Genomic DNA, 25535 nt, shown 5'->3' with positions numbered 1-25535 from the left:
TGCTTACATGCGATGAACTCAGGGACACTGAGAACGTGGGCTTCAAATATAGACCTTCTCAAAGGGCACAGACAGATTCGGGTTCAGTACAACCTTCGGCATACCTTGGAGGAGCCAGAGCTATCAAATGGCAGTAGCCACTCCTGAGTGACATTTAGTTTTGGAGTGGCATTTCTCTGGAGAAGCTTTCATTCCAGTCCTGGGGCTAAACAAAGAAACCTACACATGTGGCTCAAAAAACCTGAGACCCTGGGGAAAAAGATGTACACAACTTGATCCCGTCTACAATTGTTTGGGCTCCTGGGGAAAGCTGAACTATGAGTCCAGAAAGTTCATCAGTAACTTGAATTTTCAAATCCCGGACCCTCAGCCTCTAGTCATTCAGTCTCTGCATGTGCTGTGAGGTGCTAGTCACCCAGTCATGTCTGACTTTTTGTGACCCCATGAACTGTAGCCCACCAGACTCCTTTGTCCATGGGGAGTCTTCAGGCAAGAATATTGGAGTGGGTTGCCATGCCCTCCTCCAGGGGATCTTTCCAACCCAGGGATCGAACCCAGGTCTCCCACATTGCAGGTGGATTCTTTACCATCTGAGCCACCAGGGAAGCCCCAGAATACTGGAGTGGGTAGTCTATCCCTTCTCCAGGGGATCTTCCCAATCCAGGAATCGAACCAGGGTCTCCTGCATTGTAGGTGGATTCTTTACCAGCTGAGCTACCAGGGAAGGCCCAGCCTCTGTATAACCAGATTAAAAAAACTAAAAACCACACACTTAAGCAGAAACCAAGAAAAAAGAAACACAACATGATGGGGGGGGGGACACTGGAAAAACTATCGCTCAGTCACTTTTCTGTTTTTCCCACCACCCCTGCCCTTCATGGCGAGATTCTACCAGCCAACTACTTACCTCTGAGCAGCTACAGTAGCCGCAGCATCCAGAGCAAAATGTCTCATCACATTCTCTTCCAAGTACTTCTGCTCCCACTTAGTCATGTCAGCTTCCAGGGCCAGGATCCTCTCTTCCTTCTCACGAAGGAGTTCCATCAGTGCAGCGGCATTGTATTCTGAAACGTTGGTGGGCTGAGAGTTGCCCTGGCGCTGTTGGGGGAGATGCCGAGACCTCTGACATTAGTGAGTTAGGACCATGGTGGGCCAAGTCCCATTTGAACAGCCCTTATTTTTGGACAGGATTAGTGCCCAAGTCACAGCAATTTGGACTCCAATTCAGAAGCTAGGGAAATTCCTAGGACTTTCTACCTTAGGCTTGAGTATGTGACTCTGGATCACAAAAGGAGCCTGCTGTATCAAATTGTCATGCTGCTCAGAAAGTGGATCATAGAAACAGAAATTAAAAATCTGAGATTTGATCTCTACCTTTCCCCTAAACTTGTGTGATCTTAAGTGAATCATGCCCCCTTTCCTCGGTCTTGATTTTCTTTCATCTGAAATTGAGGAGATGGGGGTACTTCTCTGGCGGTCCAGTGGTTAAGACTCCAAGCTTTCCACTACAGGAGGTATGGGTTCAATCCCTGGTCAGGGAACTAAGTTCTAAGATGCCAACCATGGGGCCAAAAAAAAAGTGAGAAGATGTATGGCTAAATGACTCTAAAGACCATTTCCAATCCTAAAATGTCCCAAAGTCTGTTTGTATAGCATCTTTACCTCTTATTAAGGATTGTGCTGCACTAGGAAGCTATGGAAGCCGGCTCTGTCTTTACAATCGGAAGCCGCTCTGGAGTAAGACCAGGTGGGGCAAGAGTGTGTTTTTGGTTCTCAGGTCAGACACTATCTGACAAATGGGCGATCAGGAGCCATCTCACTTTCTGGAAATTGTCCGTACCTGCTGGATTCGGAGGGATTCCAGTTCTCTCTCTAGTCGTGTCCGGAGACGGTGCTCCAGCTGCTCTCGCTTTTCACATGCTGCCTGGAGCTGTACAAGAGCCTGCTGCATCTTTTCCACCTTATCTACATACACTTGCTTCTTCTTTAGCTGAAAATCCAGATTGGGAGAATTGCAAGATGGAAGGAAAGAGAACAACAGGGTCAGTTATACAGAGCCCCCAAAATCCAGACTTGTGTTTACATCTCTTCCTGTCCAGCTCCAGGAAAGAATGAATGGCAAGAAGATCCTTCATGAGTAGCAGGCTGCCTTGTGTTGACCATACAGAGAATGTCTCAGGAGATAGGAATTAGGAGCTTCTTTTTTATCTCTCCCTCTATCTATGTTTCCCCCAAGTCTATTTCTATCAAGAGAGTCTTTGCTAGCAAGCTCCTAAGATTCTCATCTATAGATGTCCTCACCTCTTTCCTTCTTTAAACTGTAATATTCTGGGGGAGGAATATCTTATTTTTGTTATATTGGGGGAATGCTAAAGAATGAAAGGGGGCTCCCCATGGAGAAGAGTTTAATTTGGAATAGAAAGGAAACCCCTTTATATAGCAGTCTCCCCTTCAAGTGAGAGGAAAAGGGTGGTCAACAAGGAGGCCAGAATTGTCTTTCTGAACTCTACAGTCCTAGTAATTACTCAGTGTCATCACTACTGTGCTCCTGGAAAACTTCTGCCCCTCAAAAGTGAAGGTGCCATGCAACAGTTCAAAAGTCTTCTAGAAGTCTCTTCATTGACCAGCACTGTCCCACCAGTTCTATATTAAAAGAACACAGGTCATTTGCGATTTCTGCCTCACTCATGAGCCTGAGTTGATAACATTGGACTGTAATCTCTTAACTTTCACTCTGGGACCTTTAAAGATATCTAAAGATGCCAAATAATGAATCAAATCTTAGACTAAATGAGATCACATATAATTCTTCCTCTTTGCAAGTCTATGAACCATAACCAAAACCAAAAGATGAAGCAGGCTGGGACTAAGAGTTTGAGTTCTTTGTACCCTTGTAACTTCCAAGGCAAATTCCATCATGGCAAATCCCTGATTCCATTAGAAGGAAGGAATGAAGAGAATTCTAGAGCTTTTAAAAGAAGGCATATAGACCCTGGGGGCTCAGTGGTAAAGAATCTGCCTGCCAATGCAGGAGATGTGGGTTTGATCCCTGGGTCAGGGAGATCCCCTGGAGAAGGGAACGGCTTACCCACTCCAGTATTCTTGCCTGGGAAATCCTATGGACAGAGAAGCCTGGTGGGCTACAGTCAACGGGGTTGCAGAAGAGTCAGACACGACTTAGCGACTACACTACCACCACCAACAACATATAGACTCTCAACATCTAAGAAGATAGGGGAAAGTACAACCTTCCCAAATTGTTAGGAATGAGCAGATGATGCTTCTTAATACTTAAAATGCTTGTGGGAGTGCCTCTCTTGCTAATAAAATCAACTCATGGACTCTTTCTATAGCAGAAATTCTTTCCAGCTGGTCACATCTGTTGTTATTATTTTCCTGAAATCTCACTACAAAGATTTAAATGTGAAGATATTATTGATAACATGGTCCAAAGGAAGTTCAAGAATTCAGTTCAACTCTAGCTTTCCAACAAATTCCCAAGCGCTTGAGATACCTAGGTAGACAGCTGCAATGTAAGAGGTTACCCACTTTACCAGCATTGCCCCCATCCATTTAGCTGGAGCCAAGACAGCAGAAACAACCTGACTCCCTCACTGCAGAAACCAGGCAACAGCTTCAAGGCTGTCCAAATCACTGCTCTCTAGAATGTCCAGTTAGACAACAATGGTACATGCCAATTGGGAACCTCTCCTTGTCTCATACCTGCTCTCTCCAAATCAGAATCGCTGAACTTTCTCTAGGTAGAAGAAAACTTCTATTTTCCTACCAGACTTGTGTTATGCTTTGCCTAGGTGACTGGGAAAACAAAAAAATTGCACTACACTCCTTGACATTTCCTTTCATTCCAAGGCCTAGTTCAATCTAGCCTTGTAAACCAGTTGAGGCGAGTTTTAAGTCTAAATGCTTTTATCCATTAGACCTTTGCCTAGGAAATAAAGGAAACAAAAATTGCCATTCTCTTTCTGTTAATAAGCTTAAACCTTTCTTTCCTGGGATATGTGACTATTTGTAATAACATGGACTAGGGCAATCAAGACCTTTAGGCCATGGATACCCCTGCCTTCTTATTTGCTAAGCTTTGAATAATTGGAGAGCAGAAAATATCCTCTATCCTTCACCTTTTGGGTTCCATAGTCCTGATGAGCTATTTAAAGCTGAATGCATTTACTTGTGAATCACTCTGAAAGCCCTAGGGGAGCCGTGCAATGTTAATGCAGAGAATGTTAACTATAATTACTGAGGCTTACAGAAGTTATACTTAAAGGCAATTAAAGTTAGATAGCATGCAGTTCTTGCCTTGATGGTAAAGTACTGCAATGTAAGCTCAGAGAACTTAAAAATAAGCAGTCCAGGGCTAGGTGTCTTTCTCCATGCCCTGTCTTTCTTCAGAAAGGTACCCTCAATGTCTTAGCTAAGGAATCCCTAGCAGTAGAAGTCACCGAGCCAACCATCTGGAAGGGAAAAGCAATAAAGGCCTAGAGTTTTCTGAGTTGGCTGAAGACAGTTGTACAAGTCAGACAACTTCCACAAGCAGGCTAAGAAAAATCCCATTATGCTTTGCCACCGGGATGGTTTTCCATAAGGTACCAGGATCTCCATTGTTGGCATAACTCTTCTACTTTCTTTAAAAGAAGAAACAGTGCAGCTCAAACATAAACACCAAGAAAGTGAAAGTGTTAGTTGCTCAGTCGTGTCCAAGTCTTTGCAACCCTATGGACTGTAGCCCACCAGGCTCCTCTGTCCATGGAATTCTCCAGGCAAGAATACTGGAGTGGGTTGCCATTTCCTTCTCCAGGGGATGTTCCCAACCTGGGGGTTGAACCCATGTCTCCCACATTTCAGGCAGATTCTTTACCATCTGAGCCATCAGGGAAGCCCTATAAACACCAAGATCACCTAGTAAATGCTTAACCCCTAGATAATTTAGGATACAAAAGGACAACTGTTAGATACTACCAGTGGATACTACCAGTGTAAGACCCTATAAAGATGCACTCAATGAAGTCAGCAATCTTCAAGGTTACATATTCTATGTTTTCTAGGTCTCATCTATACACAGAAAATAACACAGGTCTATTAGGCTTATTAACTCCTCTATTATCCTAGACTTTATTTTTACCTTCATCATGGTAAATCCCCCTTTTTTTCTGCCTCTCTTCTGTAAACTTATCTTATATGCTAAGCTCCTCAAATGTTAGCTCAGTAATTAAGACATCCTGAGTCCCCAACTTCACGTTTCAATGCCATCAGAAATGTCAGTGGTTCCTTCCAGGTAAAGAGAGAGGCCATACAGGAAAGTGGCTAAGGTCATGGGCTCTGGCCTCAGGCTACCCAAGTCCAAATCTTGGCTCTCCCACTTACTAACTGTATGAAATCTGAAGAAAGCTACTTAATGTCCCTGAACTTCCATTTACTCATTCATCAGTAGCATAGAGATGATGATAATTCGGTATACCTCTAGAAGGAACAAATGAGATAAAAATGAAGTGCTTAGTAAAGTGTCTGGTACAAAAAGTACTCAGAGCTGCTCTTCTGTTTTAAAGAAAAAGTTAATGCCAAGTCGCACATGCTCTAGTCCTCTCAACTTGGAACATTCACTCCAGATAGCCTTGACATGGTTCTCATTATCTCAATAACTCTAATTATCACATCAATTAAGGCATTAAAAACATAGCCATTTTCCCCCAGGAAGGCATATAACAAGGAGGCCTCAAACCCCTTGTGCAACAGAGCTTCACGTATCTTTAGAGGGCAAGACCTTTCACTGGAAATACAATTAGAAGCTGTAAGGACACCATATTCTCTCAAAATGATACAATTTGGAGGGTACTTCTGCTTTATGAGAAATATTTTTGTTGTTGCTTAGCCACTAAGTCATGTCTGACTCTTTGTGATGCTATGGACTACAGCCCACCAGGCTCCTCTGTCCATGGAACTCTTCAGACAAGAATACTGGAGTGGGTTGCCATTTCCTTCTCCAGGGGATCTTCCCAACCCAGGGATTGAACCTGAGTTTCCTGCATTGGCAGGTGGATTCTCTACCACTGTGCCACCACGAAAGTCCGAGAAATACTTTACCTATAGTCAAAGGTACTGTTCAACTAAAGACACTTAGGCAGACGTCATTCCCTGCCCCACCACACACATTTGTACAAACACATCAGAAATTTCCATTTGACAGTAAATTGAAAGGTAAAGGAGCAAGGTGGCAATCAGGAGACTTGGGTTCTAGTCCCACCTCCGCTCTTAATGGTAATTTCCTTCCCTGTTCTTCCATTTGTAAAAACTGAGAGAGGTTTTCAGTTCAGTTCAGTTGCTCAATCATGTCCGACTCTGCGACCCCATGGACTGCAGCATGCCAGGCCTCCTAGTCCATCACCAACTCCCGGAATTTACCCAAACTCATGTCCATTGAGTCAGTGATGCCATCCAACCATCTCATCCTCTGTCGTCCCCTTCTCCTCCTGCCTTCAATCTTTCCCAGCATCAGGGTCTTTTCAAATGAGTCAACTCTTCTCATGAGGTGGCCAAAGTATTGGAGTTTCAGCTTCAACATCAGACCTTCCAGTGAACACCCAGGACTGATCTTCTTTAGGATGGACTGGTTGGATCTCCTTGCAGTCCAAGGGACTCTCAAGAGTCTTCTCCAACAACACACTTCAAAAGCATCAATTTTTTGGTGCTCAGCTTTCCTTATAGTCCAACTCTCACATCCATACATGACTACTGGAAGAACCATAGCCTTGACTAGACGGACCTTTGTTGGCCAAGTAATGTCTCTGCTTTTTAATATGCTATCTAGGTTGGTCATAACTTTCCTTCCAAGGAGTAAGTGTCTTTTAATTTCATGGCTGCAATCACCATCTGCAGTGATTTTGGAGCCCCCCAAAATAAAGTCTGTCACTGTTTCCACTGTTTCCCCATCTATTTCCCATGAAGTGATGGGACCACATGCCATGATTTTAGTTTTCTGAATGTTGAGCTTTAAGCCAACTTTTTCACTCTCCTCTTTCACTTTCATCAAGAGGCTCTTTAGTTCTTCACTTTCTGCCATAAGGGTGGTATCATCTGCATATCTGAGATTATTGATATTTCTCCAGAAGTTTTGGGGGCCAGCAAACCAAAATGGTCAGCAGTGGGCCGAATTCAGCCATGCTAACTCATTTACATATTGGCTAGGGCTGTCTTCCTGCTGTAATGGCACAGTTGAGCAGCTGCAGTTGCAAAAGAAATTATATGTTCCACAAAACTGAAAATATGTACTCTCTGATCCTTTACAGATAAGGTGCCTGCCCCCAGAGTGATTTTCAAACTGTTCCAGAGTCCTAGCATTCTAAGGAGTGCTTCAGAAGCCACCTGCGATTGGTGAGTTGTAGCAAGTGGCTCCTCTTTTATTTATTTTTGGCTGTGCTGGGTCTTCCTTGCTACACATGGGCTTTCTCTAGTTGTGGCAAGGGGGGGCGCTACTCGCTAGTTGTGTTGCATGGGCGTTTCATTGTGGTGGCTTTTCTTGTTGTGGAGTACAGTCTCTAGGCATGCAGGCTTCAGTAGTTGTAGCATGAGGGCTCAGTAGTTGCAATGTTCAGACTCTACGGCATAAGGGCTTTAGTCGTTGCAGGGCATGGGCTCAGTAGTTGCAGCTCACAGGCTCTAGAGCATGGACTTCAGTATTTGTGGAGCATGGACTCAGTTGTTCGGCGGCATGTGGGATTTTGCTGGGCCAGGGGTCCAACCCGTGTCCCCTGCATAGGCAGGCAGATTCTAAACCACTGGACCACCAGGGAAGTCCCCTCTTTTATGTGTTTTATAGTGACAGTTCTATATAAAACTTCATTTCAAAAGAGAGACTGTTACATCTTTGAAGATATATATAATATCCAGTTGACCCTTGAACAGCACAGGGGTTAGGGGAGCTGACCCTCTCTGCAGTCAAAAATCTATGTATAACTTTATCGTCAGCCTTCCATATATGTGGTTCCTCTATACCCAAAATTCCATATCCATGGATTCAACCAACTGGAGGATCGTATACTACTACAGTATTTACTACTGAAAAAGTCTGCATATAAATGGATCTACACAGTTCAAATCAGTGTTGTTCAAAGGTCCACTGTATATATATATTTTTTGTGCTTTGTTTGCCCTAAAGAATGGGCTTCTCATCTTATGTCACTTCATCATCTATTCGAATACACTTGACACTTTAACATGGTTAAATATAATAACTTCAAGTTCCTGATGAGCCCCTGGTATTTCAGCCCTCACTGCCTTTGGATATGGAATTTTCTCCCTTAGGAACACCTTGCCCACTAGGTTTTAACAAGTTAAAAAAAAAAAACAGCAACACTAGGATAGATGGATGATCTCTAAAACTCTTTCAACTCACAAACATTTTATGAATCTAAGCTTCCCTTCTTCACCTTCATTACTGACTGGTAACTAAGAGGACTAGACACAAAATGGTATCCTAGAATTCTGTATAGGCATATTCTTGGAGTAAAAACAAAATAAAGGTCCTGCCTTAGTTTATACGTATATACATGTAAGAGACAGAACATATAAGGTGTGTACGCTCCATAGGATCCTAGATGACTTATTTTCCTATGTCTTCAGTGTTTGAGGAAGTGAAAGTTCATGTGAAAAGTTTCTAAAGCCAAGAAGTGGCGCAGGTCTAGAGACGAGTACCCATAGACCCCTAGAAGAAGACAGGTAAATCCATCATTTAAACCATAAACCAGATTCCCTCTGGATATTCAGTGAATGGGGGAACTCACTGCATTCAATCAAGTTTTCTTACCCAAGGCCAATTTTCAAAAACCTGTCAAAGTTCCCCCTTCCCTTTCTTTCCCTAATCCTATGATCTCCTCATGTGGTTCCTTAAATCATTCTTACTTTCTGCCTTGATCTTTTAGACCCACCTTCTCTTCCAATTTCATTGTCACCTCCTGCTGTACCTCAAAGGTCCAGTCTATTGTAGTTTACTCTTTTACCTCTATACTAATGATTTTAGACTGGGGGTGATTTTGTCCCCAGGGAACATTAAGTGCAGAGACATTTTTGATTGTGAGATCTGGAGGTAGGTTGCTATGGGAAACTTGTGAGTGGAATCCAGGGATACTGCTCAACACCCCACAGTGCACAGGACAGCCTCCTCCATCACAATCACTAAAGAATGATCTGGCCCCAAATGTCAATAATGCTGAAGTTGAGAAAACTTGCTCTCCACTTCAGCACTGCTGGAGATTTCCTTCATCTCTCTCTTAGGTTCTAATTCTAGTTCATTTTTCACTGTACTCTTGGTGACCAGTTAATATTAAATAACTGTCAAATACAGGAACAAAAATGAGCAGAGCATAGCTTAGCTATAACGCTAAGATATAAAAAACAATAAACACATTCATAAATGTATTTACTTTGCTTGGAAAGTCAAGATAAGGGCTTCAAGTCATTTCTATTAAGAGTTAAGTTTTTAGAGGGGAATCATAAAATTGGGGGGAAGAACTTCAAGAAGGCAACCTATTGAAGAATAAGACAAATACTCTTGAGCTCAATCAATCATGTTTTTTCATCACACTTCTACAATAATTTGAACCCATTCCCAAGCATTTGGCAGATCTCTTAACCCCCTTCTGACTCAGGAAAATCTGATCCCTGCAAATGAATACCACGTGATGGCATCTCTTCCCTCCTTCCAACAACTGCAGATGTCTTTCAAATGTATTTTTTCAAGGATGGCTAAATACAAAATTACTTTTAGGGCCCTGAAAGCTACCCATTTGTCTCAGTCATTTGTAAGAAAGTGATTTCATCATCAACCTTCTCCATTTATTCACTGGTAGACAAGGCATAATATGGGATATTTTGGAGTTAAGAGATCTGGGTTTTCTTCTAGATGTATTACCAACTATATAATCTGTCTGCACTTTAATTTCCTAATCTATTGAAACTTTCAAGGTTCACAGTGGGGATATATTAAGTATTTGGAAATATTTTCAAAAGGTTAAAGAAATACATAGGGGTAGGTGTGAACAGGCAGAACACAGGATTTTTTTTTTTTTTTTTTTGCATCTTATCCTAGTCTTTTTTTTAAAATAAATTTATTTATTTTAGTTGGGGGCTAATTACTTTACAATATTGTAGTGGTTTTTGCCATACATTGACATGAATCAGCCATGGGTTTACATGTGTTCCCCATCCCGAACTCCCCTCCCACCTCCCTCCCCATCCCATCCCTCTGGGTCATCCCATTGCCCCAGCCCTGAGCATTTGTCTCATGCATCGAACCTGGAATGGTGTTCTGTTTCACATATGATAATATATATGTTTCAATGCTATTCTGTCAGAACGTCCCACCCTCACCTTCTCCCTCAGAGTCCATAAGACTGTTCTATGCATCTGTGCCTCTTATTCTGTCTCGCATATAGGGTTATTGTTACCATCTTTCAAATTCCATATATATGCATTAGTATACTGAGAACACAGAGTTTTTAAGGCAGTGAAAATATTCTATATGATACCATAATGATGGATATGTGTAATTATGTATGTTTACCAAACTCACAGAATATACACTACCAAGAGTGAACCCTAATGTAAACTATGGACTTTGGGTGATTATGATGTGTCAATGTAGGTTCATCAGTTGTGACAAATGTACCACTCTGGTGGGCAATGTTGATAATGGTGGGGGGGCGCGGGCTGTGCATGTGTGTAACCACTGAGTATATGATGAAATCTGTGTACCTGTCCTTCAATTTTGTTGTGAACATAAAACTGCCCTAAAAAAAGTAGTCTTAATAAATAATAAAAAATATATAATATGGATAGGCAGAGGGGGTGGACTATTATGAGCTAGATGAACACCAACATATACACACACCCAATGACTAAAGAACATTCAGACTAATAATACAGCACTAAGTCCAGTGTCACAGAGGTCATCCTTCATTATATCTGTTTTTTATCTTCCCTTCTATCTCCCAGAACTCCGAACACTCACAGTATCACAAATGTCACAACTGAAATGTACTTTCTTTGCTCCTCTCCTTCATACAACTAAGTTATATGTTGCATGTTGCTCCGTGAGCCTCCAGTGATTTCCATTTGATCTGATTTAGTCTTACCCAGGAGCACATGGCTCCAAGTAAGAGTTCCCTCTGAAGCAATTTGGTAACATTACCCTGGTATTAGCAAGTTGCCTGTGTCCATTGCCAAGAAGCTGTGGTCCACTGGTAGATATTAAAAGAACTGCAGAGTAAAAAATAAAACCACGTCTAGAAACTTGCTACCAAGGGAATGGAGTTCATTCTGTTAAGGAGACTAAATAAAAATACACAAGACTTTTAGTTTGGGAATTTCAAATGCCAAAATCAGGAGAAAAACAGAATATCAAACTCTGAGAAGTAACTCGACCTATGTTGGGAGTGGGGACATAATTTCTCATATTGAGTGGAGCTATACCTACTTTAAAGAAAACATGCTGCCCGTAAATACGGAAAAAAGTCCTCTTAAATGAAACATCCTTCAAATGAGTCAACAATCCATCAGCAGAGCACTCAAGAAGATTTCTTGCTATATACATATTTTATCTAATTCCTATCTATACTCTCAATGCACACATAATTTGTACTCTCAGATTTATAATCCATTATAACCACTGTATGAATTTTACCTATCACAGCAAAAACCTATTGTTTGAGGATTATTTTGGATGAGACATATAAATGTCTATCCCTAGGACATCTTCCTCTAATATTGGGCAAGAAGGAGACTATTAAGGTGCCCTGTGGATATGTGTGATAGTGAAAATTATGTCTCTCTAAAGCCAAAGGCAAGTCAAATAAGTGGCAGGGGATCAAGAAATGAGAAAATATGAGCCATGAAGAATGGTGGTGGAAATGAAATGAAACAACATGGATTTAGTTTTGGAGAACTGAGAGGAGTGGCAAAAGGACTCTGGAAAACGCACAACCACTAAGGGTTTTCACTGCAGTATCGAAATATCTGTACCAGACATTGCAGTTGAGAAAAGGTTAACACTTGGGCCCTTTTTGCCCCTGAATCTCTGTGGCTGTCAATCTAGCCTAAAGCCAAAGAACAAGGCTCACTGGCTCTTTCTGCCAGCCCTCCCACATTCCACTCTATCCCTTCCTGTGCATTCTGCTCAGTAAGCAGCCCACCCGCAGCATCTTCCCTCTTTGATCTTGCCAGGGCCTTTTTCCCACCATCCCTGAAACAATTACCCAAGCAGTGGCTCCGCTCTGGATCATCATAAGACAGCAGCCGGCCAGAAGCCTGGGCTGCCTTGAGCCTTGTGAGTGGATATGCCAGGCATCTGTCGAAACTCTCCAGTGAGGTCAAATTAGTAGGGGGCAGAGGGAAGTCTCTTTGAATGTGAGAATATCATGGTTGCTGTAGGACACAGAGTTCTTTTGACTTGGAGTTTAATGAGGCTCCACTTCAATAGGACCTATGTGTCCTGAAAGATAAGGGCAGGGATGGAAAGACCCCATTTACCTTGGCCAGCTGCGTATTGCATAAGCAGGCAGGATTATAGTCAATCACCAAAAAACAGGTCTGCTCTTTGGAATGATATCCCCTTCCTAGCAAGATACCATATCCCTTGATGTCAGCAGAGCAGGGTTCGTGAGAAAATCTGTGCTAAACTTGGAAGAGGAAGGAGGTTGTGATTGCAGGAGAAAGTTCTCTGTAAGGCCAAGGGACCCTTTCTGTATAGAGCTTAGAGCACAGTGACTGTCATGGGCAAGAGACTTAATAGGATTAGAAAGAAGGAATGGATTTCAGGGAAACTACCTAAATGAGGATGTTGTAAAAGAGAAAGATGTGAATAGATGCAAGGGTCTTCAGACCATCAAAGTAGTCTTCATTGTTCCCTGACCATCTTTATTTTCATTTGTTGTTGTTGAGGTGATAAGTCATGTCCGATTCTTTGCGACCCTGCCAGGCTCCTCTCTCCATGAGGTTCTCCAGGCAAGAATACTGGAGTGGGTTGCCATTTCCTTCTCCAGGGGATCTTCCTAGATAATGGATCAAACCCATGTCTCCTGCACTGGAAGGCCAGTTCTTTACCACTGAGCCACCTGTCAATGGGCTCACAGGGCTTCCTGTCACTTCACTTATCTACACTTCAATTTTTGCATCTGTAAAGCAGGTGATACCATTGAGATATAATTGATTTGTAACATTACATGCATTTCAGGTGTACAACATTATGCTTCAATATATAGTATGTGTCAACCTGACCATCTTGATGCAATGCTGAATAGGTAAACTTCAGTGACCTTGCACTTAGTAGGCTAAGAAAATATTGCCTAGGGAAAAAAAAAAAGCTTAATTTGGGAAAATTTCCCTAATTCTCTTTTACAAAGTAGACTAGAGAGTTTTTCTCTGGAAGAACTTCTAAGGAAAATTCATGGTACCATTTGTAAGCCATGACTAAATTATCTGTTTCTATGAGCCATAGACAGGCATCTGCCATATCCCTCTGCCTTCCACCATGACCTGACTTCAGCCACCTCCAACAGATAGATATATATTTTTTGTTTGGGAATACTCTTTTTCATTTAGAAATGTCCACCATTTTTGTGAAGAAATCACAATGAAGAATCCTTACTAGATTAGTTCCAAGGCTACTTACACCTTAAATACCTCCCTAATGCTCTACTTAAAATTTTTACCCCAGGAAAAATGAGACCTCGTGGGGGCTGAGTCACAGCAAAAACAAGCAAAACTTCAGTTATCAATTCCTGTCTTTGAAGATAAGGAAAAGGAATGTTTTCCTTTGAATATAGTGGAGGAGATATGCCAAACATCACCCAGGAGCAAACTTAGCCCTTATGGACTACTTAAATGAAAAGGTAAACAGGAATCCATGGATTTTTTCCCTGAGACGTGGCTTTAAGCCGGGACATGTGCTAGAGGTGATCTAGCCTGAGATTCTGGAAGACATTTCATGGCCTCTACCTCTGCAACTCCGTCAGGTACAAGGCTCCCTCCCAGGTTACACTCGCTGTCACATGTCCTGCCTCCTCTAGCCACAGCAACTGAGAATTTCCCAACAACTAGACTCTGTGAGACAACCAGTTGGATGAAGACTAAAAAATTAACTATAATTGACGAGCTCATGTGAAATATCTCTGACCACTAGATGCCATCATTCAATTCTAGCCCAATATTCAGAGCTTCTTCTTTAAATTGTAAATCTACATATTTTGGAGTAGGGTCCTGGAAAATGACAAAAAATATCTGCAACAAATGCCCAGAAAAGCCTCAGAAGTCTGAAGCCAGAAATATATTTCAGGCAACTGTTTCAGTGAGGGCTGCCCAGTGGGAACTACAGATTAACATCGTCTCCATACATGTATGTTATTTCCATGATTAACAGCCAGTTACCACTGAGCTCTCAGACATTGCAAACCAAGATGGCTGCAGAGTCTTTATCCCCAGTTTATCTCCAACTGGATGGGCATCCTTCCTGGAGAAGCAGTGGGCTGTATATATACCCCAATCTCAAAGCAGTCTGGACAAGCTTCCCACAGTCTGTTGAAAAAGGCTGGCCCAATGAGTAAAGCAATTATTTTTTTTTAAATTAAAAGATGCAGAGGTTTACTAAATCTGAACAACCGCCCACATTTTCTTTTTGGGAGTGGAACCAAGGGATGATTCAGATGAGGAGACAGGCAGCAGGGTCTAGGGAATGAAGAGTCATGAGATTCCAGTTTCATTCCTGGCTCTGTCAAGAGTTGCCATGTGACTACCAGCAAGCTACTTCTCAGTGGGTCTCTCAGTTTTCCCTTCTCTAAAAGAACACAGTCTTAACACTGTCCTGTAATTTACTCTGTGATCTCCTTGCAAATAGGGAAAGGAAGGGAATACATGAGGTGTAGTGAAGGGCTAGCTAGAGGGTGTGCTAAGCTCCTAAGACCTGGACACCAGGCATGTACAAGTATCCTTCATTTTCAAAAAAGAAACTTGGCAGTATTTCTGATCTAGACAACTGATGAAGCAGAACATTAGCCTAACTTGATGCAACCTGAAGTTTAACGATTAAACAATTCAGGTTAAAGGACATCATAGGTTAGATGGCACCATCTATTAGAAAAGTATGAGCCCACAATGCATGTCCAACAAGCATGTTAACACCCACAAAAGAATTCAAAGGGTATTTGTAAGTCAGAAGATCTTTAAGAACTAGAACATTCTTACTGAGGGAGAGGAAGCAGGCAATGAATGAAAGTAGGAGAGGCACCTCACCTATAATAGCCAGAATGCTTAAGGCTTTGTAACTGAACACTTTCTTTTTTAATCTCAAGTTTGTAAAGATTCCGACTTATCTTATAACGGAGGCTATTTTTTTCCTACTAATTCCAATTTCAGAATAGACAAGTCAGTGAGATATATATATACACATATATTTGTATATGTATTTTGTGTATATATACACACACATATACATATATATGTGTATATATATACACACAAAATACAAACATGTAAACATATATATATATACACATAGATATATATGTATATCTATCTATCAATACCTATAGATACAGATATATACACAAAATTTGTCATTAGATTAATTTAAGGCAAGGTTAGCTATCAATACATAGTCAGAATTTGGAGAGGGAGGGTAGTTAGCTTATTATATAAATGAGCAAATGAAAATGGTTCCTTCACCTTGGTAACTTTAAATTCTGGAGCAAAAGGAAGGCACACTTGAAGAGCAGAGACAAAAAATCCAAGTCCAGTCACATTAGCACAGTTATAACTAGAAGTAGCAGATGGTACCTTCCTGTCAGGGCATGATGCAGCAGCCAGTTTGCCAAAATGGGACCCCCCACCCCCAACCCAGTGCCATCAGTTTCTAGCTCTTCTACCCTCAAGCTCACACGCCACCTGAGGGAACTACACATACCTCTTCTTCCAGCTTTACCACCTTGGCCTGGGCATTGCTCAGGGCCTGGTCTCGGATTTCAATGTGTCGCCTTTGGTCCTCATTGGTAGAACGGGCAGTGGCCAGCTCCGCTTCCAGTTTCTCCTTCTCACGCTGGCTCTCCTTATCTATCAGGACATGAAATATCAATACTGCCATTCCAGAGCTGGCTCAAAACCTTACCTGAGAAAAACTGACAGTCATACCCATTCCTGGACATTCTAGTGTTCTAACACCCAGCGACAAGAAGCAGGATGCCAAGATCTGGACTCTTACCACTGGTTCTACCACTAAATTGCTGTGTCAATTCACAAGTCACTTAACAATGGTGGTTTGTGCAGAAGCAATGAGAAAACAGATGCCAAAAGTATTGTGAAAAAATATTATACAAAGGTGAACACAAAAACACATACAGACACACATATGTCAGAAGAACAGGTAGGCTTGTCTCCTCCATTTTATTTCTTCAAACAGTCTTGTATTGGCCAATGAGCCATTGAGCCTCCACAAATTTTCCCCATCGTTTCCTCAATAGACAGTCTATTAAACCAGTAAAAACATCGATATTAAATCGATCAGAAAAATGGTATTTCATAAAAATGCGTAAAACTGGCAATGCCACCCTTTATTCACTAACATAATTTTCAAACTGAGGTCAATCTGAGATCACACTGTAGGTACAGATGACCATGACACAAGTAGTTATGCCCCATGCCTTTCTAGATCCCTCTGCTTTTAACTCTGACAGACCTCACACAAAAACTCAAATGACCAGTTTTGATTCTCAGTGGCAGGAAGAGTACCCTTCCTCTCAAGACATGGATACTTAAGTCTTTAGGAGTGACTTTATTTGGCTGCACCACAAGGCATGGCATGTGGGCTCTTAGTTCCCTGACTAGGGATCAAACCTGCATCCCCTGCCTTGGAAGCGTCGAGTCTTAACCACTGGACTGCCAGGAAAGTCCCTGTAGGAGAGACTTTAATACGGCAGCCTACCTTCCTTCCCATCTTGACTTTACATACCTATTCAGATGTACCTTGGGAAGAAATAAACATTTGTTGAATACTTATTGCATACCAAGTATTGTACTAACTTAATCCTCAGAACAACCATACACGGCAGGTATTGTATTATTCTCTTCTCCATTGTGCATATGAGAAAACAGAGCCTCTGAGAGCTTGAGTAACTTGTACCATGTCCCATACCCTTAAGGCCAGGTTGTTCTGAGCTCTTTGTACTGTACCAGACTGCCTTCTCCTAGGATTAGGTTGGTCTGGCCTGTTTAGGGGGCCTTTTCAAGAGTGTTTTCTTGGCTCCTGCCACACTTTCAACCATGTAGCCCTCTGTGGATGCCCAAAGGCAAAAGAAATGACAGAGCCACACAAGTCATGCCCTTTTCCCTTCCTACTAGGCTCCTTCTAGAACCGTTTGACAGTCTTGGACCCTGCTGCTAATACAGTTTGATCTACTAAATGACCACATTTGAGAAACCAGTAGCAGAACTCTCAGGACACCTGAAATACCATCTCCACACAGGGAGAAGTGTGAAGTCGCAGACCAAGGGCCAAGAACCCATACATTCTCTGGTTTGTTTTAAACTGGGAGGCCACCACCATCTCCACCAGCTAAGGAACTTCCAAGGGAAACCACAAAAGCAACTTCACGACAATTTACACTAAGCACTGATGACACCAGAAAAGCGACATTCCTTCCTCTAAGGCAAACTGACAAAAGAACAGGAAGCTCAGGGAAATGAGGAAGGGGAAAAAAAAAACCCCAGTTCTGAAGCCAAAGCACAAGAGAGCAACCCAGGAAGGGAGGGGGATATTGTAAGTGAAGATCAAACAAACTTGTAAAAGCTGACTGGAAGCCGCATGGAATGACTTGAAAGGGTCATGTGGAGGCCCAGCAAAGATGCGGCCCGACGGATCCCCACGAAACACTTCTCCAGCTGAGAACCACACTGGTGGAGGCCGAGGATAGCGGCCACCAAGCCTTGGGCATCTGCAGAAGTCAGAGGAGATCATCTATTTCCTCCAGACTTGTCTCTCCCTATGGACTCAATCCACTGTGTAGTTTTTTATTGCTGCTTTTACTGTGGCAGTTGGAAGAATGAAGCATTGTCTAGCTGGGTGGAGTCCATTAGGGACCCGATAAAGAAAAAGATTAATTCATTGTCCGGGTCCTAGGAGTATTTCCAGACAAAGGAAACACTATTAGGAGGAAGACCTAGCTCTGCCCTCCCACACAACCTCCAACTCCACACTAGAGTCACTAGCTGAGGCCTTAGCTGTGGTCTCCCTCTAGTTCCCCTTGCAATCCTCCAATATGGAATCATATGATATAAAAAGGGTGTTGACGGGAGCCCCAGGTACAGGTTAGGTATTCTGAACACTAGTCTCAGTCCTACATGGTAATCTCATCTCTTCCAGAACCAGCAGATGCAGCCTTCAATGATAAGTCCCTTCAATATTAAGGCACCCCAAGTTTACCGAGGTCCTTTTCAGCTAGCAATGACAAAAAGCCGGAATTCCAAGGGGCTTCTCTGTTTTAATACAGAAGGAGTTATGTTGATGTGACTCGATGTTGTGGCAAGCAGCCTTCGTGGCTGGAAGGAAAAGAACACAATCTCCCAACTTGATGCTTGAACAGGAAAAAGAATCCTTAGATGACATTCACTCTTCCCTGGCTGTTTTAGGAGGCTATATAGAACTGCATAACCTTTTCATACACCTCACTCCCACTCGTACATGAATACCTACTGCTGAAGCTTTCAGACTTACTTTTTGCAAAGAGCTGAGAGATGGTTTTTCTGGTATCTTCTGACCCCTCATATTCCTTCTCTGCAAGCTGCTTGTTGGCCGTCTCCAGACGCTCTGTGGAATTTGGAGACAATCAACAGGGCCCTGAGGACAAACTTCCAAGCACAAGCTATTTGCCCTCTAAATACTGATCTTGAGCAAAACAAGCCTGTCTCTTCTTATTACACAAGAAGGGGTGACACAGACAAAGGTTTGCAAATGTGGATCCCAAAACAACACTAGACCATGACGGGAAAGTAGGAGGCAAGTACTTTAACACTTTCACTCCTCACTGACAAAACCTAAGTCCAGATTTCTAGATTCCACCCAAGGAATCTGTCCCTGAATATATGATATTTTTCATCCACTGGGAAAAAAGAGCACCAAAGTTATTATAAAATGTTTAAATTTAAACCTTTATAAAATCTTTAAAGCCAGAAAGGAAGACAAGTAGCATAGACTATGGGGGCAGGCCAACTGGGTCCAGGAGACCTGAGAGGAATACCGTCTGATTTACACATCAGTTCATCCCACTTTGATTAAGAAAGCTTAGGACTAGACACAACTGTAATCACAAAAACCTAGCCTGTGTATGCTCTGCAATTTGCTGACCATCCCAGTGCGCTTGACAAGACCTAGAAGCCTCACCATGTGTTCCTTAGCTTAGCCCTTCCCTTCACCATCCCTTTTTAAAATTGAAGTATAGTTGATTTACAATGTTGTGTTAATTTCTGCTATACAGCAAAGTGATTCTGAGATATAGCTATATATATATATATATATATATATACATATTCTTTTTTATATTCTTTTCACTGAGGTTTATCAAAGGGAATTTTTTTTATTGACTGCTAGAGGTACTGGTGGGCTCTGACCTCCCTTTCTATCATAGGATATTGAATATAGTTCTCTGTGCTATACAGTAGGACCTTGTTATTTACAGTAGGACCTTGTTCCCTTCAACGTCTTGACTGATGCCCTTCAGTGATTCACTCACCTCTCAGATCCCTGTTGAAGTCATGCATTCTCCGAATCTCACCCTCAAGCTTGTTTCTCATAGCTTTCTCCAGGGCCTCTCTTTTGGAGGATGACTTGACAAGGTTCTCATATGCCTCTGAGACTCGCTGGATTTCTGTCTCCACCTGAACAACAACAAAAATGAAAGACAGTGATGATGGTAGAAAGTGGATGGGGGAAGAAGACCTGAAAACATATATGCAAATCCTTAATGACAACTTCTCCCAGGGATTTATGGATGGTCAGGAGGCAAGCATAACACAGTCAGATAAGAAAAGCTTCCTGGAAAAATTTCTAAGTTCAACCTCAAGCTCAGTAATTAACTCACCAGTCCCCAAGATTTCCTTAGGTTAAAAACACATATGTTTATCTGTCTTCAGAGAAGGTTGTAGGAGAAGATAAATTTCATAAGTATAATTACAAATGATTTTCCTTTCCGAGTAAGAATTTTCTTAATTTAGAAAATAACAATAATGTATATAGTTACTGCAAAGCATTCAAAGGGTTTTTATATGTTTATTTCGATCCGGGCTAATATTGGCCTACACAAGAGTGCCTCTCCCCCATTTTAGGAAAGAGAAGACTGCAATGGCCTTTTACTAGAAGGCAGCTGCTGCTGCTGCTAAGTCGCTTCAGCCGTGTCCGACTCTGCGACCCCGTAGACGGCAGCCCACCAGGCTCCCCCGTCCCTGGGATTCTCCAGGCAAGAATACTGGAGTGGGTTGCCGTTTCTTTCTCCAATGCATGAAAGTGAAAAGTGAAAGTGAAGTCACTCAGTCATGTGTGACCCCTAGCGACCCCATGGACTGCAGCCTACCAGGCTCCTCCGTCCATGGGATTTTCCAGGCAAGAGTACCGGAGTGGGGTGCCATTGCCTTCTCCGACTAGAAGGCAGAGGCAGAGACGAAACCTAAAAACCCTAAGCCTCAGCCTCATTAGTTAGTTCAGTTCAATTTAAAAAACGTTTACCAGGGGCCAAATATTACAAGAACTCTTTAAAGCACTGTGGGGTGTGTACATATGAATAAGGACATTACAATTGCCCTCAAGAAACTTTCAATCTAATCAAGTAAAGAATACCAGGAAGGATATGTTATTAAGAAAAGTTGGAGTAGTATTATAAATTGTAGGGAAGAAAGAGGTTGTTCCTGTTTGGGGGTGAAGGGAGAGGAGAAGAATTTCAGGGAGGCGGTGGCATTTACAGTCAGATCCTAAAAGCTGGGTTAAATTTCAATGAGCAGAGGTGAGGGGAAGGGTATTCTATTCTAAGTGAGCAAATGCATTTTCAGAATGACCAGTAGTCTCGTTTGGCTGGACACTGTGGGGTACACAGGGAGAAGCTGGTAAGATCTGGCTGCGAAGATAGATTGGAGTCAGATCATAAAAGGGCTTTAATGCCAGGCATTTGGACTTTATCCCGTAGTCAGTGGGACACCATAACAGATTTTTTAACAGAAATTCATGATTAGAGTTGTGCTTTATGACACCCCAGCGAATCTTGTAAAAGGTAAACACACACACATACACACACAATGTATACGTACACACACAACCTCAAAGAGAAAGGATCCTGCCCTGAATCAGCCCGAATTGGGAAGAAAATAAGAAATCTGACTCCAGAGTCTCTCTGGAACCAGTAGAGCTTCATTGTACACATCACAACCACAGAGATATTTGCATACAATTTGTATAAGACAAGTAAACCCCATGGCCTATTAAGTAATTTTCAAGTTAAATCTGACTCCTGCAACCATTCTGCATTCCTTCTCAGCTTTCCACTATTCTTCTTTAACAAAGCTCAGGCTACTTTAGGGGGAGAATTATCAGCCCCCCCCCCCGCCCCATGGGAGACTCAGAGAAAGGTGGGGTTACCAAACAACTCTGATTGCACCTGCCCCAGCTCCATCACGATGCCTGAAGCGGGACTGCCTGCAAACAAATGAAGCTTACACCACAGAAAAGAGCAGACTTGAGAGTGTTTTTTTCCTTGCAGATGGTACCAAGATAGCAGCACAGAAGGTGAAAACTGGTGAATGGCATTTAGAGACAAGATCTGCAAGGCCTGAGCCCAATAAAGCTTTTTCATGAAATTCAAGCACTTGGTAGAGAAAATAAACATTTCTATTTGAAAGAGCAGGCTTGGTGCTGGTCTGCTCTGGGCCGTCTTCAGAGTACAAGGTTTTCTAGTGCCCTGTAGAATGCCACACCTGGAAGGCAGTCCCCTTTGTTTATGTTTTTATGGAAGTATTTTTGACGTACAATATTGTAGAAGTTATAGGTGTACAATATAGTGATTCCCTATTTTATACTCCATTTATAGTTATATAAAATATGGGCTATATTCCTCATGAAGTAAAAGTCACTCAGTCGTGTCTGATTCTTTGCGACCCCCTGGGCTATACAGTCCATGGAATTCTCCAAGCTAGAATACTGGAGTGGGTAGCTGTTCACTCCTCCGGGGAATCTTCCCAACCCAGAGATCGAACCCAGATCTCCCACATTGCAGGCCGATTATTAACCATCTGAGCCATCAGGGAAGCCCAAGAACACTACAGTGGGTAGCCTAACCCTTCTCCAGTGGATCTTCCCAGCCCAGGAATCGAACGGGGTCTCCTGCATTGCAAGTGGATTCTTTACCAGCTGAGCTACCAGGGAAGCTGGTGTTGTGTAATATATCCTTGTAGCTTACTTTATTAGACCTAATGGTTTGTGCCTCTTAATCCCCTCCCCCTATGTTGCTCCTCCCTCTTTCCCTTTCCCCACTGGTTATCACTAGTTTGTTCTCTATATCTCTGAGTCTGCTTCTTTTTTGTTATATTCACTAGTTTGATGTATTTTTTTAGATTCCTCATATAAGTGATATCATACAGTATTTTTTTCTGACTTATTTCACTTATTATAATACCCTCCAGGTCCACCCATGTTGTTGCAAATGGCAGAATTTCGTTCCTTTTATGCCTGAGCAGTATTCCATTGTGTATATATATATATACACCACATCTTTTTTATTCATTCATCTGTTGATGGACACTTAGGTTGCTTCCATATCTTGGCTATCATACACAATGCTGCTATGAACACTGGGGTGCATGCATCTTCTTCAATTAGTGTTTTTTTTTTTTTTTTCCAGATATACACCCAGCAGTGGAACTGCTGAGTCATATGATAGTTCTAGTTTTAGTTTTTTGAGAAACCTCCATACTGTTTTTCATAGTGGTTACATCCATTTACCTTCCTACTGGCAGTGTACAAGGGATCCTTTTGTTCCGCATCCTCATGGAAGGCAGTCCCTTTACTCAAGTTGTTCAGAGTACTATTTCAAGACATTGTACCAATCCTTTCCCTACACCGTTTGTAGATACTGCCCCCACCAAAAGGGCAAGTTGTACATCTGTCAACAGGAAAAGAAGTCACAGAAGGACATATCCATTGGTTTGGTCTGTGGTGGGCGGTGAGGGGAGACAGAGGATGGTGGGGGGTTTCCAGGTTGATTCTATCTACTTATTCCCCTCATGAGCCTCAGGCCTTCTTATTTTTTCCAGCACCAGCTGGCATCTACCTTATTCCCCTCATTTGTCCTCTTCTAACCCACCTGTGCCTCTAACCCACTGCAGCATTGGGTCAGCTTTCACTTCTCCCAGCACTCAGCTGTCCCAATTTCACTTGGTTGAGGCATCTTTCCCCATATTGGAGAACAAAACAACCACCCAGACTCTGTTCTGCTCCACTTCCCTGCCACCCATCTTCCCCCTCAAAAAAAAATTCACTATCCTCTAGAGAAGAGAGTCTGTAGAAGATCTGGGTTCACCCTTCATTTACTGCATCAAAGATGGGGCCAGGGCCACCACGAAGAGAGAGTTTAGGGAGCAGTGTCAACTGTTAAACCTAATCAGCCAAACTGGACCAGTCTGCTTATAGTGTGTGAGTACCAATGTGATGGGACAGGGGCAGGTATGAGAGAAGAGGGAAACGTTTAAATTGGGGGCTAAGCCAGGAAGAAACATTTCTCACTCAACAACCCCCATCCAGACTTGGGAACATTAGGTGGGGTAAAGGCATTTTTTTGTTGCATAAAAATACTTAGCTGATAATAAGCCCTCCTCTCCTTTAGGACTCAGATCTGGTGTTTACATAGTGTTAGCTTCATTCAGGTCCCTGAAATTTCCACTCCTGGGTGTCTCCTAGGGACAGAGTTACTGAACAATACCAGGCAACCTCCCTTCCCTCCTCCACCTTCATCCTCACATCCCTGAGCAGTCTGCATTGCCTGGGAGATCAAACCAAAGGAGCTCCACAATGACAGAAGTTGCAAAGAGGCCGCCAAAGGCAGAACCCTATTCACCACCAGCCACAGGAAGCCAAGAGCTAAGGTTCCTAGCTTAGGGCACTCAAGACCTAAAGTGCCAGCTGCAAGAGACTCAGGAGGGGCCCCAGGAAGAATGTGAACTTGGGACATACACTCCTTTTGCTACTTCCTTAGCCTCAGGCTGTCACCTGTCACCCATCTGTGATGTGCTAAACCCCTCCTGCCCCCCACACACACCAGAGAAGGAGAGCAGATGTTTCACTTCAGCTGCAGGGAAGGACCAAAGCAAGAAAGGGGGAAAGGAAAGGGTATTGAAAAAGAGTTACAATGAGAACTACCACTTGGAAAAGTACTCTAGGCCCTTCCAGAACAAGGCAGGGCAGGATCTAACTTCAATGATGAGATTTTTCTGGGAACTATGGATTTATAGTTAAGATTCAAATTCAGTATTTTGTATTTGGGAAAATATAATCAAAAGGAAAAGTCTTTATGCTGGCAGGTCCTTCTCCTACACAGACCTCTCCAGTGTTCTTGACCTTCTGAAGCAGTTCCCCTGCCTTTTGTAATTCTCAAACACTCAGTTAAGCTTTCTTGGGGGCTATGGTTTCTGTGAAATGTTACTCCAAGAAAGAGAGGCAGAAGGTTTTTCTAAAGTTTGCTCCATTTAACCTTCAGATGTAAGAATCCTAAAGACTCACCCATAAGTCATTCAGGGACCCACAAGTGGAGACTTTTATATCAATATTAAATAAGATTTCAAAAAGACTCAAATAGCCCCATACAGAGGTCTCACCTTCTGCAGTCTCGCCACCTTCTCATAGCATCCGTCCAACTCCTGCCTCAAGTTCCGGTTCTCATCTGAGAGAATCTCCACCATCTGCTGGGCTCTGGAAACAATGGCAAAAGGGTCGGCTGGCATTGGCTGATATGAGGCAGACGACTGCTGAGCTCGTGGCATAGCGGAATAGCCTTCTCCTGGCTGCTGCTGCTGCTGGTGATGGTGGTGATGGTGTGGCTGCGGCTGCTGTGGCTGCTGTTGACTCAGGCCAGGCTGGGGGAGACGGTAATGATCTCCCTGGTGAGCCTGGTTAGGAAGGAAATGCTGCTGTGGCCTAGGCAGGTGAGCCGAGTGGTCTCCTTGGTTGGGGACCAAGGGGTGTTGGGCAGGAGACAATCTAGTGGATGGTGGAGACTGCAGCAAGGGCAAGGAACCCCCGGACGTGAGGGAAGAAGTAGGGCTGTGAGGCTGAGAGTTCCGGGCTGACAAAGGCAATGAGATGTCCTGCGTTGGCCTGGAAAACATGGAGGGTGTACTCAGGTTAAGCTCCCACTTGAAGGCACAAGAAAGGGAGACATGGAGGCTCCCGGGCTCCCCAGAACAGGTGCAAAATGAGAAGCAGGCAGGGTTGGACTACAAGGTCTCTGCCA

The 25535-nt window shown here is 42.9% G+C and overlaps 1 protein-coding gene across 11 annotated transcripts in view; it reads right to left on the bottom strand.

Annotated features, from left to right (window-relative positions):
* AMOT (angiomotin) overlaps window positions 1-25535 on the bottom strand; it is a 64145-nt gene that overhangs the window by 13946 nt on the left and 24664 nt on the right. For 10 of the 11 annotated variants that reach the window (XM_081566402.1, XM_081566410.1, XM_081566413.1 and 7 more), the window contains 6 exons: window positions 24901-25399; window positions 19782-19926; window positions 18767-18859; window positions 15965-16110; window positions 1841-1990; window positions 908-1098 (listed from right to left, as the gene is read on the bottom strand). In XM_081566402.1, the coding sequence (XP_081422528.1) occupies window positions 908-1098; window positions 1841-1990; window positions 15965-16110; window positions 18767-18859; window positions 19782-19926; window positions 24901-25399 (1224 nt within the window). The remainder of the gene's footprint in view (window positions 1-907; window positions 1099-1840; window positions 1991-15964; window positions 16111-18766; window positions 18860-19781; window positions 19927-24900; window positions 25400-25535) is intronic. The other variant, XM_081566412.1, reaches the window with a different exon arrangement.

This window comes from Giraffa tippelskirchi, chromosome X (assembly GCF_054371585.1).
Source record: "Giraffa tippelskirchi isolate mGirTip1 chromosome X, T2T-mGirTip1v1.2.pri, whole genome shotgun sequence".
Taxonomy (NCBI): domain Eukaryota; kingdom Metazoa; phylum Chordata; class Mammalia; order Artiodactyla; family Giraffidae; genus Giraffa; species Giraffa tippelskirchi.
This window is presented reverse-complemented; position numbering and strand designations above follow the sequence as displayed.